The sequence below is a fragment of the Erinaceus europaeus genome, chromosome 8, assembly GCF_950295315.1.
Source record: "Erinaceus europaeus chromosome 8, mEriEur2.1, whole genome shotgun sequence".
Lineage (NCBI taxonomy): Eukaryota > Metazoa > Chordata > Mammalia > Eulipotyphla > Erinaceidae > Erinaceus > Erinaceus europaeus.
In genome coordinates, this window is record NC_080169.1 from 87,005,425 (window position 1) to 87,026,841 (window position 21,417).

Below are 21,417 nucleotides of genomic sequence, written 5' to 3' on the forward strand. Positions count from 1 at the left end.
CTCAAATAGAATGTCTTATCTATTTAAAAATATATATCTTTTTAATTTTTTAAAAAATTATTTTATGTCATAGAACAGGAATATTGAGAGGGAGAGGGTGGGAGAGAAGGAAAAGGGGTGGGGAGAAACCAACTACTTTGCTTCTCATGAAGCACAGCACACCCTCCCCAATAGCTGGGCAACCAGGGGTTGAACCCAGGTCCTTGAGCACGGTAATCGTACATGAATTTAACCAAGTATGCCATCAGCTGGCTCCTCTGTCCTTTCTTTTTTCTATCAAAATACAGGTTGTGGCCAGCTCCTTCATGGCAAACAGAGTGCCTCAGATTTTATATTGTATACAAACCATGAATGGACAGTCCTGAATTAATACTACATAGTTCATAGTGCTTCAAGATCTGTTCTTTGTCCCTTTCTGTTTCCAGTTTCCAAATTTCTGGAAAGCCTGGAACATTTCAAACAATATCAAGGATTCAGATCATAACATACAAAAACCTAAATACCTATTTGATGTGTTAAATACATGACACTCTGTTTTCATGTAAATCACTATGAAGAAAGTAAACAATTAAGTTATTTTACTTGGCTTTTTTATAACATATATTAAAGAACAATGTTTATGAACAAATATATAAAAAGAGAATAACTATATCAACATATAAGAGGTTCAGGTTTTTTTTTTTAATTTTTCTTATCTTTGATAGAGACAGACAGAAATTGAGAGTGAAGGGGGTGATAGAGAGGGAGAGAAACAGAGAGACACCTGCAATTCTGCTTCAGTGCTCACGAAACTTTCCCCCATAGGTGGGGACCAGATGCTTGAAACCAAGTCCTTGTGCATTGTAACATGTGCACTAACCAGGTGTACCATCACTCGCCCCCAAAGTTCAGTTTATTTTTTTTGGTTTTTTATTATTATTTTTTATTTAAGAAAGGATAAACTAACAAAACCATAGAATAAGAGGGGTACAGTTCCGCACAGTTCCCACCACCCTATCTCCATATCCCATCCCCTCCCCTGATATCCTTCCCATTCTCTATCTCTCTGGGAGTATGGATCCAGGGGCATTGTGGGATGCAGAAGGTAGAAGGTCTGGCTTCTGTAATTGCTTCCGCGCTGAAAATGGGCGTTGACTGGTCGGTCCATACTCCCAGTCTGCCTCTCTCTTTCCCTAGTAGGATGGGGCTTTGAGGAAGCAGAGGTCCAGTACACATTGATGGGGTCGTCTGTCCAGGGAAGTTTGGTCAGCATCTTGCTGGCATCCAGAACCTGGTGGCTGAAAAGAGAGTTAACATACAAAGCCAAACAAACTGTCCATGAACAATCATGGACCTGAAGATTGGAACAGTGCAGATGAGGTGTTGGGGGGTATTCCCTGCATGCTCTTATGTACTTTTGCTTTCAGGTATACATTTTTCCCCTAGTTTATGGGCACGTGTGAACCTGTGAGTTATCTCAGGGGACCTGGACTATATCTAGGTTTGGGGACTTTACTGGGGAGTGGAACACCTGGAACGGAATTAGAGAATACTATGAAAGGAAAGGTCTCACCTGAGTGATGAAGCTGAAGGGTTGTCATTCCACACCTGAAGTCTCTGGTCACAGTCTGAAGTGAAGCATGCTGGGGTGGCACTCATTGCGTTGATTAGGTTGTGATCTGCGGATGCAATGTTATTTTATTTGAATTGAGAGCAGCATGCAGAAAAGTGGGCAGTTTTTGTTTTTTTTAAATATTTATTTATTTTTATTTTCCCTTTTTGTTGCCCTTTTTATTGTTGTTGTAGTTATTGTTATTGTTGCTGTTGATGTCATTGTTGTTGGATAGGACAGAGAGAAATGGAGAGAGGAGGGGAAGATAGAGAGGGGGAAAGAAAGATAGACACCTGATTCACCACCTGTGAAGCGACTCCCCTGCAGGTGGGGAGCCAGGGGCTCAAACCGAGATCCTTTCGCTGGTCCTTGCGCTTAGTGCCACATGTGGTTAACCCACTGTGCTACCGCCTGACTTCCCTCAGTTTTTTTTTTAACACTATGGAAATCTAAATTTTATTTGATTTACCGTCTTGATTTCTGTAGACCACAAGGAAATAAAAAATAATTACAACAGCTATCACTCTATTACACTTTTAAGATAATGAATAAAGCCTTCTGACAAGAATGTACTAAAAGTGTTCTGTTCATGGTACAATGCAATTACAACCAGCACCAAACTCAACACTGTTTAACTCTCCACATGACATTCTGACTTATCTTGATCCAAGATTCTCAGAGAGAAAGTACATTGAAGTTACTAGAAAACGGTGACTTGTAATTAGGATTTATCTTTAAAGCATATTTGCGGGAAATACACTGGCCTTATTCTAAAGATCACTGGCAATCCTGTAAAAACAAATCCCGGAAAAGAATGACTATGTGTCAAATATATATACAACAAAGAAAACTTTGTTAGGTATGAACCAGAGATGTTCCTTGCTGTTGAAAAACATGTCAGGCATCATGTATTACCAGTATTACAACAATAGGAAATCAGTGCAATGACTAAAAACTGTAAAGCTAAGCAGATTTTTAAAATACTTGCCATTTTAATCTTATACTTGTATAAATCCTAATTCACTTTTTCTCCTGTGTTTGAAAAGTCATGATATATAGTGAATAGGCTTGTGTAGCTCAGTTGATGTAGAAATACAAGTGTTATGTGAAATCAAGACTTAAAAATTAGGAGTTGAATTTGTAATTGAATAAACTTAATAGTGGTCCTTCTCTGCCCTTTCACCTTCTCTACACTTTCACCTTCATTCTCCTTTCTTTGACTATCCATCCATCCATCCATCCATCCATCATTCCATTTGACTTTGTCACTCAATCCAAATAAGTACTGTATTTATTTAGTTTATTATGTGAGCCAGCATTTATGTCTGATGATGTGGATTCACTGGAAGCAAGGTGGACTATCCAGCTGCTCATGAACTTATTTTTTAACTTGTCTTTTTTATTTTAATCTTTTCATTTATTTTTATTGGTGGAGACAGAGAGAAATTGAAAGGAGTGAGGGGATAGAGATAGGGAAAGAGACAGAGAGACACCTGCAGCCCTGCTTCATCACTCATGAAGCTTCCCTCCTGCAGGTGAGTACCAGAAGCTTGAGCCTGCGTCCTTGCACACTGTAGTGTGTGGGCTAAACCAGGTGTGCCACCACATGGCCTCCGTTGGTGAGCTTGTATTCTTGAGGTGAACACAAATAATTATCAAGAAAAAAATAAGTAAAGTAATAACCAGTTGTGGTGAGTAGTATGAAGAACCTCAACAGAGTGTTAATTTATCTTTCGTTGTTATTGTTCCTATTGTTTTCACTAGGGTTTCACTGCTCCAGGCCACCTTTTTCAGACACAAAATTTAAAGACGTAGAGGGAAATATTCCATAGCTCCAGTGCTCCAAGGCAGTGGCGAGTATGCCTGATTTTTCAGTTGTTTCAGGAAGCAAACATTTGTGAAACTACCATTACAGAAATTACAGGATGGATAGAAAACCAATTATGCCATTATCATTTTACTTATCCCAATTCCTGGGTTATTATCAGATTGCTAATAAATATTCAATAACTTAATAATATTCTTATAGGTTGGCATATTCTCTAAAATACCTATCTTATACCGGGGACTGGTTCTGATTCACAAACTTACTGGTCTATGAGTTAAATATAAGAGTTGTGATTAAGCATGTAGAATTTCATTTTTATTATATATTTTAAAGTGGATTGAAAACTTTTAAACATTATTAATAAAACCTTTACATGAGATAGTGTGAAAAGTACTGCTCTTAAAAACTATTTATTAGGCTGGGTTAACAGTGGTTATGTGAAAAACTTTCCTGCATTAGGCTCCAAGGACCAAGGTTCCATCCTCAGCATTATCCTCAGTCAGACCTGAGCAGTGCCCTGGCCTTTCTCTCTGTTCCTTTCTCCCTCTCACTAAAATAAAATAAACTAGTAATAATAATAATAAACACTATTTGCTCAGCTCCTCTATAAAAAAGACCAACTAATAAGAAAGTTAATAGTATTATCTTAAGGGGAAAATGAATGATTGACTCAGTATCACTAAGTGTTTGGTAATTTATTCAGCGTTTAGTAATAACTGGAATAATGTTCTATCTCAGATTAAGTACCTTCTTTTAAATAGTGGATCTAAGTTTATATTAGAACACAGAAGTATGTATTTCTATAGGTCACTTGTAGTGCTACCTCATTTCCCCTTGGAATGCTCATTTTCATTTCCATTCCATGCTTTTCTGGCATTTAGGGAATAAGGATAGATAGATAGATAGATAGATAGATAGATAGATAGATAGATAGATAGATAGATAGAAATTGTATTCTCCAGTTTATTTTCTGCTTCCCATACTTTGCTTCCTGCCCTTTGGGAGGGTGGGGTATATTTGATTTGGCCACTTACCTAATGTTAATCCACTGGGGAATGAATAGTTAGGCCCAACCTGCTTTCTTTGGGAATATATAGTTACTGAACCTATTCTTTTTTGTCACCAGGCCTGAACCTGTCACTTGTTTAACTTATTTAAGACAGAGACTAAGTATTAGAAGTACTTCAGTCTCATTATTTTCAGGATCATATTCATACTTAGGACTACATGGATCTATAGGTCTCTTGTTTCTGATTTGGACCCTCCTTACTAGTTTTGTGCATTAACACTCTGTATCGTTATTTTACTTGATGTAAAATAGACATTTTAAAGTTCTTTATCACTCTAAAGGTTAATAATAAATGAAATCAGCAACAGTTCCGTGTGTGTACCACTCCTGGGCTTTTCATCAAGATATAGAAACAGTAGAACAGACAGATGGAGAGAAAGACCACAGTACTTGCATCTTCCACCAGCAGCTCTTATGTCTTTCTGGGGTCACCATGTGGCAAGACTAGGCTGGCTCTACTGGATGAGCCATCTAACATCAACTCCTCCAACATCAACTCCTATAGACAGTGACTGCCTTGTTTCAGAGACTCTACCTCCACTTAGCATTGACAAGAACTGAGAGTGTGTGATGGATTTGAATCAATAATCTTCCCATGAAAAGTATTTTAAAAAGTAGTTGTGCTGTTCTTTTTTTATTGAAGTACAATACCAAATTACATTTACAATATGATATCTTTATGTCACAAGAGTAATTCCATCACTTTTATATTCTAGGTGGGTCTCCTGGGAAGAACTGGATCAGGGAAAAGTACTCTATTGTCTGCTTTTTTGAGACTACTAAATACTGAAGGAGAAATTCAAATAGACGGTGTGTCATGGGATTCAATAACTTTGCAACAGTGGAGGAAAGCCTTTGGTGTGATACCACAGGTAAGTCAAAAAACTAAGAGAAAAAAAAAAAAGCACTAAATGACCTTACCATTGTTTGACGCCTGGACTCAAAAAATCCCATTTCCCTGCAAAATGTAATATTCACTTATTACTTTTTATTCTTCAGTGCAGTCTTCACATAGGAAGAAAAATCTAAATCTAGAAGTTTGGAATTCGTTGAGATATAGTTACTGAAATATAATTTTGATAGCCTTTTGCAAAAGTGACAGTTCACAGTGAGAGCATGGGGATTTTGTTTTGATCAGCCTTTCTGAGTCCTGCTTCAGTGGTATGTACTCCAGTTTAGCAATCACAGCTGGTTGAGAAATGCCTTGCAAGATACAAAAGATGCTGCTGAAATAACAAACACTTGGAAGCATGAAGTAGTGGCATTGGAACTAGAGAGTGTAATGATTGTTTTTTGTTCTTTGGGTAGAACGATCTATGTCAGAATAATCTGTAGCTATTTTTTTAAATGCCACTCTTTGATTTGAGTCACAAAGGATCTCTAACCTTACTGGCTTAATGGCATTCTATTTGTATAATTGTGTAAGAAGATTTCTTATGTATAAAAGAAGTGATCTAAATGGATGCCAAGGAATGTCTTTATTGAATCAAATTTGAAAGGCATGTTGTGCTGTACTTCTACTGAAATTTGCTCTCATCTCTATGGGTTTATTCCTTGTTTTAATTACTGCTTTGCTTCCTTTGCACAAATGGGCACTAAGATCACCCCACTATCATAGACCTAACAGTTCTCTGCTTTCTATAAAATTAAAATACCAGGAGCATCTCCAGGTAGAATGACTATACATCTAGTGGAGGTTGGGGGCAAGCCCACATTTCTTGATAGATTACCTTTATGGGCCATTTCCTCCTTTCAACTAATGAAGTACTAAATTTTGTAATTTGCATGAACTTTACCATGTTGCCATGGTTTATTCTTACTTTTGAAAACAGTATTATTTCTGAAAGAAAAAAAAGAATTATTAGGAAGTCTAAAGATAAAGAACAGTAGGGAGACTAGTATCCTGAGGTGACGGCACTAGGCAGCATGCAGTATAAAAGAACACAGAATAGAATCTGGTTGTCTGAGAGTCATTACTGTTCACTTGACTCTAAGTCCTGGTTTCATTATTAACTACAACAGTGAAGCTATTATAGTTCTCACAAGTCTTCTCAATACAATAAAAAAAGTTCTCACAAATCATTTCAGTTTCATTGGGAATCCTTCTGTTTATTTACCATATTATAGAGAGGTTTTTGTTTTATGTTGTGCTCTGTTCAGGAAACCACGTAAGGTAAGATCTATAGGCAAACTCAGTTTGCCTGATCTATGCAAATTCTTTATCTTCTTTTTTTGTTCAAGTGAATCTCTCAAACTTGCTTTAATTTTTAAAAATTATTTATTTATTTACTTTAAAAAGGAGACGTTAACAAAACCGTAGGATAGGAGGGGTACAAATCCACACAATTCCCACCACCAGATCTCTATATCCCATCCCCTCCCCTGATAGCTTTCCCATTCTTTATCCCTCTGGGAGTATGGACCCAAGGTCATTGTGGGTTGCAGAAGGTGGAAGGTCTGGCTTCTGTAATTGCTTCCCTGCTGAACATGGGCGTTGACTGGTTGATCCATACTCCCAGTCTGCCTCTCTCTTTCCCTAGTAGGGTGGGTTTCTAGGAAAGCGGAGCTCCAGGACACACTGGTGGGGTCATTTGTTCTGGGAAGTCTGGTTGGCATCTGCTGGCATCTGGAACCTGGTGGCTGCAAAGAGAGTTAACATACAAAGCCAAACAAATTGTTGAACAATTATGGACCTAAAGGCTGGCATAGTGCAGATGAAGTGTTGGGGAGTACTCACTGCAGACTATTCTGTACTTTTGCTTTCAAGTATATATTTGCCCTAGTTTATGGATACGTGTGAATATATGCTCTATCTCAGGGGACCTGGTCTATATCTAGGTTTGGGGACTTTGTTAGGAAGTGAACTGCCTGGATGGCATTAGAGAATACTATGAAAGGAAAGGTCTCACCCGAGTGATGAAGCTAAAGGGTTGTCATTCCACACCTGAAGTCTCTGGACACAGTCTGAAGTGAAGCATGCTGCGGTGGCACTCGCTGTGTTGATTAGGTTGCGATCTGCAGATGCAATATTATTTTATTTGAATTGAGAGAAGCATGCAGGAAAGTGGGCCCCACCCTAAGGTTCCAGGACTGGGGGAAATAGAGGCTCTAGAGTGGAAATGTGAGGTTCCTGTTGTCTTAGGGTTCAAGAAGACAATTGATAGTTATTGTGATCATCACATTATTTGGTAATTGGGTTAACATTGAATGGTCCCTTTGTTGGGAGTTGCTGTATAATACCCAGCATCTTGTATATAGCTGTGCCACCAGTTGCTTCTGTTCTCCCTGGTCTAGGCTTTTGAGAGAGTCAACATATCAAAGATTCAGCCTTATGAATTTAAAAGACTTAGTCTGTGTTTTAAAAAGTTCAAGACATACAATCAATTTTCCCCTCTCATATTGATTAAATAGTGATTTATATGACTACAGTTTATTTAATTTTTATTTTATTTTCCCTTTTGTTGCTCTTGTTGTCTTGATTGTTGTTTTAGTTTTTATTGTTGTTATTGATGTTGTCATTGTTATATAGGACAGAGAGAAATAGAGAGAGGAGGGGAAGACAGATAGAGGGAGAGAAAGATAGACACTTGCAGATCTGTGAAGGGACTACCTTGCAGGTGGGGAGCCGGGGGCTCGAAATGGGATCCTTCCGCAGGTCCTTGCGCTTTGCACCACGTGCGCTTAACCCCCTGCGCTACCGCCTGACTTCCTGTATGACTACAATTTAATAAGAGTGTATATAGACACCATTCCCACCTCCAAAAGACTGTGTCCCATCCCACCCACCCACTCCTGCCGCCCCCCCCCCCCCACTGCCTTGGGAAGCAGAATGTCCACCCTCCCTGTCACCACAGGGTTTTTACTTTGGTGCCCTACTCTAGATTTAGTCAGATCCTGCTTTTAGTTTCCCTTTCTGTTCTTCTTTCTCAACTTATGTTGATGAGTGGGATTATCCCATACTCATCTTTATCTTTCTGACTTAGCTCATTTAACATAATTCCTTCTAGCTCCATCCAAGATGGGTCAGAGAAGGTGGGTTCATTGTTCTTAATAGCTGCATAGTATTCCATTGTGTATATATACAAACTGGCTTTAATTTTATTCTACCTCTTCTATGGCATTAGACTTCTCTTAAAATGCACAAGAAATACATCAAAATATGCTTTCATAAATATGAGATCATTGACACATATTAACATCTGTATATATATTATAAATGCTTATTATACATGTTTATGATCCTCATTTCTAAGACAGTTTCAATTACAGGAGTGTCTGTAGATAGACTGTACTCACTGTTCTGATAATGGCATTTTAAGGAAATTAAGTAATGCCCAAGAGAAAAATAAGGTAACTTCATATATTTTAAATATCCAAGAGATGCTTCAACCAAGAGATAGTTTTTCTTTCTTTTTTTTTTTTTCTTAAAAACTTGAGGATTTTATTGTAGTGTGATATAAATAGCATCCTTGATTTTTTTTTGTCAGATATAGCAAATGTGTCAAAAATAGAGAAAATAAAACTGTTGAAGTGGGTATATTTCTTTCTGCATGTGCATTTCAATTGCATTCTGCAGTGCAATTTTAAAATAATGCAATATAAACACCAGATGAAAATTTTAGAGTAATATCACAAAACTACAACCATTTGGAAAGACTAACTGAAATATCTCTTTAGTAAAGGGATTTTATTTCTGACCTATAACCATAGGTAAGGGGTTAAATTCTACAGCAAGGGGGCCAGGCAGTAGCACACCTTATTGAGTGCTCACATTACAGTGTGCAAGGACACAGGTTCAAGCCCCTTGTTCCCACCTTCAGGGGGAAAGCCTCATGATTGGTGAAGCAGGGCTGTAGGTAGCTCTAATATGACTTTTTCGGCTTTTCTTTCAAAGTATGTATGAAGTAATTATTTTTCCTTTCATGGAATTTGAATTTTAAGAAGAAAAACTAAGGAAGAAGCAGAGAAAATCCAAGGACACAGCTCCCCAATATTCCTGACACTTATCCATTAGAGATTGCTAGTCAATTTCCCACTTGTTTTCAGACACATGAAACAGGAACTTTTAATAAGAAGCTTTTGCTTTTGCTTTTGCTTTTGCTTTCCCTCACGGTGATCCCAAGACAATAAGCCATGGAATCATAAGATGTAATTAGTTTTGGCAAGTTCTTGCATTTTTTAATGTCCTTCCCTTCTGTAACTAGAAAGCAACCTAGGAGACTGTATCAGCCTGGAAAATAAAAATAAGGCATCGTGTACCTTTCACTTTGAAGCCTTCTTTCAACTTAACCTCATAGCTGTCAGGGCATATTGAAGAGACTAAGAGGTCAACAGTCAGAGACCCAGTGATTTAAACACTTCAAATACTAGCATTTGAACTAGCTCATTATACTTGAAAGCTATTAAATACTTAATTGATAAAAAGATAAAAAATTAGGGCCAGGTAGTGGAGCACCTGATTGAGCACACATGTTACAATGCACAAGGACCTGGATTTGAGACTCAGGTCCCCACCTGCAGGGCGGAAAACTTCACAAGTGGTGAAGCAGTGCTGAAGGTGTCTCTCCCTCTCTATTACCCCCCTTCCCTCTTGATTTCTGGCTGTCTCTGTCCAACAAATAAGAAAATTTAAAAAAAAGATAAAACGTTTTTGCAAGGAAGGATCCGTGACCAACGTGAATGCTTGATACAGCTGAACAGCCTCCCTGGCCTATTTTTTTTTAACATTATCTCTATTTTGAGAGAGGAGGAGGGAGAGAAGCGAGACAGCATTCACTCTCCACTGTCCATGGAGCTCTCTCTATTGCTGTGATATTTCCATATGGTGTTAGGGTTTGAACATGGTCACACACATGACAAGGCATGAGCTCTACTCTGTGAGCTATCTGCTAGCTCTGTAATATTAAACTTAGTAATAACAATTTGACACTTACTTATTAAATCCCTTCTATATTATTGAAGTCATAATAGCTACTATACACCATGGTTATATAAAAGGTATTGAGGACCAGAAAGATATTTCATAGACTAGAATGTTACCCAGGTTCATTATAGGTGTTATAATAATGGAAGAAGCTTTGGTGCTCTGATGTCTTCCCTCTCTCTCTCTCTCTCCCCCCCTCCCTCCATGAAAGTGTGGTCTATTGAATACATGAGGTCTTGGATCTACAAAAATAAATAAAGAAATAGATTGAATGCTAATCCAACCTATAAACTTTTGTTGAATAGCTCAGAATTACACTTATTATAGGAAGAAGCCAAAATAATGAATTAAGTATAATCACAGATCAAGGCATGAGCTTGGTAGAGTGTGCCAAGATGATTATGACAGAAAATCCTCCTTAAACTCTGTTCCTGCCTTTTCTACCACCACTCTACTGCATCCTTCCTTCTTCTTTATACCCAGTGCTGTGCTATTTTCATTTTTCATCTTCTCATCTTTCCATTCAAATTGTACTTTAAATGTTTATTTATTTATTTATATATTTATTTTGATAGGACATAGAGAAATTTAGAGAAGAGGAGGAGATAGAGATTCAGAGAGAAAGAGAGACACCTATAGCCCTGCTTAACTACTCGTGGAGTTTCCTCTCCAGCAGGTAGGGACTGGGGACTAGAACCTGGGTCCTTGCTCATGTGTACATTCAACCAGGTCACTACCGCCTGACTCCTAGATTATACTTTTCTTTAGGTAGAGGCAGAGAAAGAGAGAGTGAAAGAGACCACATCTTCCTTCAGTATGGTGGTGGTGGCTGGTCTTGAAAGTGGGTTGAGTACATTGTAAAGCAACACACTATCCAAGTCAGCTGTATTGCCAGGTCAGAGTAAGCATTTTTTAAGAAATAATTTTTATTGGGGGGTTAATAATTTATAGTGCAGTCGCTGACACATGGGTACATTTTCACATTTCCAGATTAAACTTTCTAAAGTAACATTTTGTTGTTTTATTTTCCCTGTCCCAACTTTCCTAGAACACCTCACTGTTCATCACACAAGCTCCAGGTTCTTCTTTCTATGGATTAGTTCCCTGTCAATCATATTCTAAAACAACTTTTCTCATCATATTCATCACTCTTCACACTTGGATATACTTACTATTCTATGACAATACCTCACTTCTCTCTTTCATTCTCTGTGTACCTTTTCTGTTTGAGACCAACTTCCTTCACTATGGTCACTTAGGCATCTCAAATACTGAACTTTTCCAAGGGACCTTTTTCTAATTTCCTCCCTTCCTTCATTCATTCTGCCTCAACACCCAGATTTACACTGTGCCATCAAAGTCTCAAGTAGCAGCTATAAATCCTTTATACCTCACCCTGACATGTTTCTATAACTTAGAATTATCTGTGTATTTGTTTAATTTTTACTCCATACTGTAAATATTTATCAGGCATCCTATTTAAGGAAGCAAGAATTAAACACAAAATCTCAAACATTAAGATAAAACTAGGAAGAAAAATGTAATAATTGTTGCACCAGGTGGTGGTGCACCTGGCTGATTGCACATGTACAATGTGCAAGGACCCGGGTTTGAGAGCCATTCCCACCTGCAGGAGGAAAGCTTTGCAAGTGGTTAAACAGTGCTGTTGATGTCCCTTCCCACCCCCATCTCCCTCTACCTTCTAGATTTCTGGCTGTCTCTATCCAATAAATAAATATAATCACATTTTAAAAATAATATTGCTGCTAGATAATAAACACAAATACACTATATTTATAATAATATAGTAAGTAAGCATAATGTGTAATGTTTCCTCACTGATTTTTCTACATTTTTTCCTTAGGCCACTAGGGCTATCACTGGGGCTTGATGCCTACACAATGAATCCACTACTCCTGGCTGCTATATTTCTCTTTTTGTTAGAATAAAGACAGAGAGAACTGGGAGTTGGGTGCAGCAGGTTACGCACAGGTGGTGCAAAGCACAAGGACCTGCATAAAGATCTCAGTTTAAGCCGCCGGCTCCCCACCTGCAGGCGAGTCGCTTCACAGGCGGTGAAGCAGGTCTGCAGGTGTCTATCTTTCTCTCCCCCTCTGTCTTCCATCCTCTCTCCATTTCTCTCTGTCCTATCCAACAACGACATCAATAACAACAAAAATAATAACTACAACAACAATAAAAACAAGGGCAACAAAAAGGAAATCAATATTTTTTTAAAAAGACAGAGAGAAATGGGAAGAAATAAAGGGGGGATAGAGAGCAGATGAGAGACAGAAATAGCTTCAGTCTGCTCTATCCCTCATGAAGCTTCCCCCTACATATGAGACTTGAACCTGGGTCCTTGCACATGGTAACTTGTGCACTCTACCTGTTGTGCCACCACCTGGCCCCTTGAGTTCGTATGTTTTAAAAGAGGTTTTAGTATTATTATTATTATCATCATCATTATCACCATTATTATTTTATTATTATTATTATTATTATTTTCCTCCTCCAGGGTTATTGCTGGGCTCGGTGCCTGCACCATGAATCCACCGCTCCTGGAGGCCATTTTTCCCCCCTTTTGTTGCCCTTGTTGTAGCTTCGTTGCGGTTATTATTATTGCCCTTGTTGACGCAGTTCGTTGTTGGATAGGACAGAGAGAAATGGAGAGAGGAGGGGAAGACAGAGAAGGGGAGAGAAAGTTAGACACCTGCAGACCTGCTTCACCGCCTGTGAAGCGAATCCCCTGCAGGTGGGGAGCCGGGGGCTCAAACCGGGATCCTTACTCCGGTCCCTGCGCTTTGCGCCACATGCGCTTAACCCACTGCGCCACCGCCCGACCCCCCATTATCATCATTATTATTATTGTTATTGCCACCAGGATTATGGCTGGAACCTGTGCCTACACAATAAATCCACTGCTCCCGATGGACATTTTTTCCCTTTTTTTTTGTTTTTGTTTTGTTTTATTCTTTGATAGGATAGAGAGAAATTGAGAGGAGAAGAATGAAAGGAAGAGAAAGAGAGATATATGCAGCTTGTGAAACTTCACCCTCTGCAGGTACGGACCTGCAGCTTAAACTCGATTCCTAGCACATGGTAACGTGCTCTCAAGCACCATGGCCCCACCTCCTAGAGGAAATTTTATTTATGTACTTTTGTAGAAGTGAGACTTCAGGGATGACTTTGAGCCACATTTTTCCATTCAGATGGAGAGAAAAGTTTTGATTGAGATTGAAAGAGATGAAGAGGCACCATACCACTAAAGCTTCCTGTTGATGTCACATTGCACATGTGGTACCAGGACTAGAACCTGGGTTTTGCATATGGCAATGTAGGCACTGTACCACGTGAGCTATACCCCCACCCCCTTCTATATCACATGTATATGCTTTATAACAAAACAGTTTACATGGCTGAAATTCAGTATTATATACTGATGTTTACTGAGTCAGGAAGTGGTAGATTTCTTTTATGAGTGATAACGGTTCTACCAGTCTATGCATCTTTACAAGCTGTATATAAAATTTGATTTCTCTGAGCATTCCTTTCTTTTCCAAAAAAAAAAAAATGGACAATGCTAGTAATTACTTTGTTAAATCTTTGTGAGAATTAAATAAGTAAAGTAATAATTAAAAGTTCTTAGACTACTGCCTACACATAGTAAGTATAATACACTAGTTTATGGTGATGATTTATTGTTTTTTTTTTGTCAGTAATTAAGATAACATGATAGATGTTTCATTATCCATTAAAGGTGAAAGTGATGAAGATATCTCTTTTTTTCTTTTTCTTTTTTTGCCTCCAGTTGCTGGGGCTTGGTTAACATAATGCTTCTGGAAACTATTGTTTTTTAAAATTTTTATTTATAAAATGGAAACACTGACAAAACCATAGGATAAGAGGGGTACAATTCCACATAATTCCCACCACCAGAACTCCGTATCCCGTCTCCTCCCCGATAGTTTCCTATTCTTTAACCTTCTGGGAATATGAACCCAGGGTCACTATGGGGTACAGAAGGTGGAAGGTCTGGCTTCTGTAATTGCTTCCCCAATGAACATGGGTGTTGACAGGTCGATCCATACGCTCAGCCTCTCTCTCTCTTTCCCTAGTGGGGCAGAGCCCTGGGGAAGCAGGGCTCCAGGACATATTGGTGAGGCTGTCCACCCTGGGAAGTCTGGTTGGCATCATGGTAGCATCTGGCACCTGGTGGCTGAAAAGAATTAAGATATAAAGCAGTGGGAGTTGAGCGGTAGCACAGCAGGCTAAGCGCATGTGGCACAGTGCAAGGACCAGCATAAAGATCCTGGTTCCAGCCCTTGGCTCCCCACCTGCAGGGGAGTCGCTTCACAGGAGGTGGCGCAGGTCTGCAGGTGTCTATCTTTCTCTCCTCCTCTGTCTTCCCCTCCTCTCTCCATTTCTTCTGTCCTATCTAACAACAATGACATCAATAACAACAACAATAATAACTACAACAACAATAAAAAAACAAGGGCAACAAAAAGGAAAATAAATAAATATAAAAAAATTTTAAATTAAAAAAAGAAATAAATTTAAAAAAAGAAAATTGTTGACTGATTATGAACCTAAAGGCTGGACTATTGCAGATGAAGATTTGGGGTCTCTGTTTTGGAAAAAGCTAGTAGGTCTATTTTGGGTATATTCTAAGGGGCCCATGACTTTACTAGTTTTTTCCTATCCCTGACATCTAATATGCAGATGACCTAAGTTATTGTCTGGGGAAATGGTGTCATAGTTGGGAAAAGGACCAGAAAGCTAGATAAGGGAAGAGAGTAGTTCCCAAATATGGGAAAAATATATAAATATTATTAGCTATAAACCCCATCAATTTGATCTGGGGCACATCAATTCTCTTCTTTCAATTTTATCCTATTGTTTTCAACAGAGAGAAATTGCTGGGGTAGGGGAAGATAGACACCTTCAGACCTGCTTCACCTCTTGCAAAGTGACCCCCCCTGTAGGTGGGGAAACGGAGGCTGGAACCAGAGGTTCGAACTGGGATCCTTGATCTGGTCCTTGTGCTTCATACTATGTGTGCTTAACCCTGTGTACCACCGCCTGACCTCAGGCATCTGTCTTTTCTAACTCCTTTTAAAGGTATGAAGAGAGGGGCAGAATGGTGGCACACCAGGTTGAACACACATGTTACAATCACTTAGTCCTCTGGATTGGATTCCAGCTCTATGAAGTGCTAAGTGACCATCAGGAAGGGATTTCATTTCTCCCACCTGTGTTTATAGACTAGACTGATATAAAGATGGAAAGAGATAATGCCTGGAAAGGAGGCCCTTATCTAGTGTCTGGCAAACTTGCCATTAATTAGGGGCTCTGTGTTCCAGCTGCTTCGTTCCCAGTGAGAATTACTCCAAAATGTGTAGATCATTGTCTGTTTACTCTGTAAACCTGATTTTAAGAAATCTCCTTCCTTCCTAATAATACTTAAGAAATTTTATACAAAGAGTTACAATATAAAAAGAGGGGGAAAGTAAGAATAGTAAATGATAAAATTTCATAGGAGTCGGACAGTAGTGCAGTGGGTTCAGCGCAGGTGGCGCAAAGCCCAAGGATCCCAGTTCAAGCCCCCGGCTCCCCACCTGTAGGGGAGTTGCTTTACAGGTGGTGAAGTAGGTCTGCAGGTGTCTATCTTTCTCTCACCCTCTCTGTCTTCCTCTCCTCTCTCCATTTCTCTCTGTCCTGTCCAACAACAGTGACATCAATAATAATTACTACAGCAATAAAACAACAAGGGCAACAAAAGGGAATAAATAAATATATATTAAAATTTTTCATAAGCAAGCCATTGGACTTTAATATTAAATAATCCTGAATTCTTACATAATGGATTGACTAGACTTCTCAGAGCCACTTCCTGTTTCATTCTCTTTAGTTTATCAGAATGTTTCTATACTGTTCTATGTCTAGTAAGATCATTTAGACAATTCTTACATTTACTCGGAAGCTTGGAATCATATGCATGAATATATTCATCTTATCTTATGATTTTATGAGTCACTCATTCATCACTTACATCCACTTCTGTAAACAGTGTAGGTGCCCTCTAGGAAGATGATTTCGATACAAGTTGAGAAATACAACATGAGGCATCTTTGCCTTCTCCAGGAGGATCCTGAAATATTTGGCAAGAGAGCTGTTCTTTAAACTATAAATCATGTTTTGGAGAATGAGGTCTCCAATGTGACCTTTCTTGAACTTGACGGCCCTCATGAAAGCAGAGGGGATACCAAGTAGTGCGGGGCTGGGCTAGCTTCACGGGTGGTAGAGAGATGACCAGGGACTCATAGCTGAGCTGGGAAGCAGTATCTCGTTTATTAGTCAGATACATCACCTTTTATGCACCTCTTCACCGGAAGTGACAAGGGAAAGGAAATGACTAGGAGAGGGGACAGAGCAAAAATACATCGTGAATGAGTGGGGATTAAACCAATGCTCTGCAGGCAGGGCAGTTCCTAGGTAACTGGTTATGTAAATAGACCGCAGGGATAAGCAGAGGGAAGCTGGCTTACTGCCCAACAAAGTAGTACTTCAGTTATTTTTGACAGGATATTCAATATTAACCAAAGACAAAATAAAATGACAAAGAGCATCAAAGATATTTTTAGTTCACCCATGTGCACAGAGAAGTAAATATTATTGTTGTAAAATTTCCAGTGAAATAAATTCTCCTCTGAAAAATACTTTTAGCATTATAGACAGATCTAAGAAAGTAGTGATGTTCAGTGGTCCCTGGAGAAAGTTGGATTATTCTCTTGCCATCTCAGCATTGTAAATCCCATCTGCCTCCCTGTCCTTCAGTAGCATGCATTCAGTTAAACAAATATTTGACTTCCTCTTTTCATTGATTTCTAAATTGTAGCCTTCTGCTCTGCCTATCTCATCTTGTCAGTAGACACGTACCTTGAGTTATAGGCCAGGTAGATGTATACTTAAGTGTCTGTAAATACAAGCAATTTAACATTCCCTTAGACTAGGCATATGAATCCAAGGAAGTGATTTGTTCAAACAAGTTAAGTATAGCTCATAAACAGCACTTTAGCTGTTTCATCTCATATTGTATTTTCTTTTAACTACTAACAAAAATTTATCTTCAGTTGTTATTGTACCTGACTTTGTCCAAAATAAAAAAAAAGTGTGCCTTTTTTTCTGGAATTGTAAATGAACACAGTAATAATACTGTGAGGTTCATTTTGCCACACTCGAGGCTTTCTCACTGCTAAACTGATAAAAAACCTTGTGAATGTACAATTTTTGAGAAAGTCCTACAATTATACCTGTATGCTAGAGAATAGATTTGGAGTGGGGTGGGCAGTAGTGCACCGGGCTAAGGGCACACAGCACGAAGCACAAGGACCTGCACAAGGATCCTGGTTCCAGCTCTAGGCTCCCCACCTGCTGGGGAGTCAACTCATAAGCAGTGAAGTAGGTCTGCTGGTGTCTGTATTTCTCTCCCCTTCTCTATCTGCCCCTCCTCTTTCAGTTTCTCTCTGTACCTATCCTATAAAAAAAAATGGAAAAAATGGCCTCCATGAGCAGTGGATTTGTAGTGCAGGCACCGAGTCCCAGCAATAACTCTGGAGGCAGAAACAAAAATAGATTTGGATTATTCTCCAACCCCCAACAAAATAAAATAGGAACTCCATAATATTGCTAGAAATATATATATATATATATATATATATACTCATTTTCTACAGGTAACAATAATTTTAATTTTTAAGTCATTTTCCTAAAGGGTTAATAATTTATAGTGCATTTGTTGGCATATGGGTGTAACTTCTCATCTTCCCTGTGATAGGTTTCTGCAAACTAGTCTCATCTCCAACTTAAGTCTTTGCTACCATTATGCACCAACACCTCAAAACAACTCCCCACCCGCTCCCTACTTCTCCTTTCCTAGAGTCCTTTACTTTGCTGCAATTTTAATTTTTGAAAATTTCTTTATTTATTTTTCTGTGGGGGGTTAAGGGGGCTAGAGCTCCATTTAACTGTGACAAAAAAATTGAGCTGGAAAAAAATTGAGACTCTGGACTTTCAAGTTCTATGTAATTTTTATTTAGTTATCTTTTAAAAATTATTTATTAATACGAGAGATAAACAGGAGGGGGGACACCAGAGTATCACTCAAGTGCATGCAATTCTTTTTTTTAATCTTTTTTTTGTAACTATATATTTTTATTATTCTTGTAGTTATTATTGTTGTTGTTGTTAGATAGGACAGAGAGAAATGGAAGACAGAAGGGAAGAGAAAGACCTGCAGACCTGCCTCACCGCCCGTGAGGTGACTCCCCTGCAGGTGGGGAGCCAGGGCTCAAACCGGGATCCTTAGGCTGGTCCTAACACTTCGCTCCATGTGCGCTTAACCCAATGCGCTCCTGCCTGACTCCCTGGTGCATGCAGTTCTATGGACCAGCCTCAGAATTTCATGCTTCTAAGTCCCACACTCTAACTGCTGTGCCACTCCTCAGTGCTTAATTTTTTTCATCTTAAGGATATTGGTTTTGATAATCATTCATAAGAGAGCTTCAAATATAACTCTATTTTACTTCTTAAAAATATAGATCATATATATATATATATCAAATTTGAATGAATTACTAGTGCATGGGTGTTTATTTTCAAATATTTTTATTGATGTATTTGATAATGAGACTGGGAAAATTCAGTGATGTTCACCTTACTTTTGTACTTACCTCTGTTTTTCTTTATTCTTATAGAAAGTATTTATCTTTTCTGGAACATTTAGAAAAAACTTGGATCCTTATGAACAGTGGAATGATCAAGAAATATGGAAAGTTGCAGATGAGGTAAAGATGCTAATTAAAATAATGTTGAAAACTTTATCTCATATACAAATGGTTGTTATTGTTGAGGTAATTGTATACACCTATCTCTTGCATATACTTGTGTATGTATAGGACCTCAAAATAGAAAGTCTTAATATACTTGCAGCACTCAATACTTTGAATTGGAATTATTGCTCTCTTCCCTGGTTAGTCTCCAATTGTCAAGCTCCAGTGACAGGAATACTTGATTCTTTTTTTTCTTTTTTTTATTTAAGAAAGGAGAAATTAACAAAACCATAGAATAAGAATAAAATTCTCATAACAAACCAATGTTTAATAGTTTCTTTGGATGTGCAGAAGCTTTTTAATTTGATATAGTCCCATTTGCTAGTTTCTGCTTTAGTCTTCCTTGCAATCAGTTTTGTTTCATCAAAGATGTCCTTGAGGTTTAGGTGGGAAAGTGTTTCACCAATGTTTTCCTCTAAGTATTTGATAGTTTCCGGTCTGACATCCAGGTCTTTGATCCATTTGGTGTTGATTTTTGTTTCTGGTGAGATAAGGTGGTTCAGTTTCATTCTTCTGCATGTTTCAACCCAGTTTTCCCAGCACCATTTATTGAAGAGAGCCTCCTTCTTCCATTTAATACTTTGGGCCCCCTTATCAAAGATTAGATGTCCATAGGTGTGGGGAGTAATACTTGATTCTTTCTTACCAGTGTGTATCAGTGGGACGAGAACTAGGAGAAACCCAGGCACTAGTTTATTCCTGAGCAATCACCTCTCCATGTCTCCTCTTCTACTCCCTGGTTGATTCTGAAGCTCTCCCAGGATGAGGAGGCTTCACTGCCATATGACTTCATTCTCTTGGAAACAGGCTTAGGACAAAATGATTATCAGTAGTCTAGAGTACCTTCTGGTGGCTGCTATGTTCTTTGGAAGTCATCAGGAGTCAACTGCCTTTGGAATAAATGACTGTGAAAATTTCTCAGGAAAATGTTATAATACCTCTGTGCGACATACACAATCTCTTTAGATTCTTGGAATATTGTGTAGGAAATATATGGATTAACATGCATTCAAAATTCCTCTTTATTTACTCAAGAGGTTGCTAATTATAACTGAGAAAGTTGGAAGTAGGAGGAGCTAAAATGAAAATTTATTTTTCTTACCAGAACATCCTAGCTGTAAACTGGTGATTTTTGAAGCATAGGCTTTTGAAGGAATAAAAATAAATTTTCAATTCCATTAAACTTGAAGTTTAACTTGGAAGCTCAAAATGGTGGCAAACTACAGCTACAGGAACTAAAAACACTGTGATTCAAAGATATTATAAAACAATTTTATTCTTCTAATTTCTGCATTTTGGGTCCTACTGTAACCCAGTTTGTTTACCACAAATGTTCTTTGATTTTCTGCCTGCCTTCAGAGTAGATCTTGCCAGGAGCTTTGTAATGCCTATGAGTGTTAAAACACTTACCCATTGAGCGCCCAACCTTAACATATCCCTAATAAAATGTACTTAGATTAGCTGTTTTTATTATCAAAGTTTCCTTATTACCCAGCAGACAGGGGTTTTTAAAGAAAACATTAACTAAATGGCAGGTGACAGATTTTAAGACCTTTGATGTAACTTCAGAGAATGGACTATAGGAACACAATGTAGTGGGAGAAAAAAATGGGGAAACCTCAGACTATAAAGCCTGCAAGTTTTGCCAAGATTAAAGTAGACATGAAATTAGGAACATAAAATTAGACTAAAAGTTTAGAAGAGATGATTAACTTTACTGCCAATATAATGGGAAACTTTTACCGGTTTATATGTTATTTAATCAACTCATATCTAGGTATATATTTTTGCAACAATGACTGGGAAGGGAAAACACTAGACGAGTATATTTTTTCATTTTCATTTCTACTTTTATATTTTAATATTTATTTTTATCATTTTAGGTGTAAACAGTTTATAATACAATTGTTGACATGAGTACATAGGCCAGTATCTTTATTTATTTTTATCTTTCTTTTTTTGTGTGTGATATAGTGGGTTACAAAATTGTAGGATTATAGTTCTATGTCTCCATCCTCCCACTTCACAAAGATAACCACCATAGTTTTCACAAGTCTTAGATACAATTTGCTTGCTTTTGTTTCTTTTTGTGTTTTTTTAAGAAGTTCATGT

General features: G+C 38.2%; 1 protein-coding gene across 1 annotated transcript in view; it reads left to right on the forward strand.

The window, feature by feature from the left end:
* CFTR (CF transmembrane conductance regulator) overlaps positions 1 to 21,417 on the forward strand; it is a 219,990-nt gene that overhangs the window by 185,034 nt on the left and 13,539 nt on the right. Inside the window, exons 23-24 of the mRNA XM_060196479.1 lie at positions 5,205 to 5,360; positions 19,171 to 19,260. Coding sequence (XP_060052462.1) covers positions 5,205 to 5,360; positions 19,171 to 19,260 — 246 coding nt within the window. The remainder of the gene's footprint in view (positions 1 to 5,204; positions 5,361 to 19,170; positions 19,261 to 21,417) is intronic.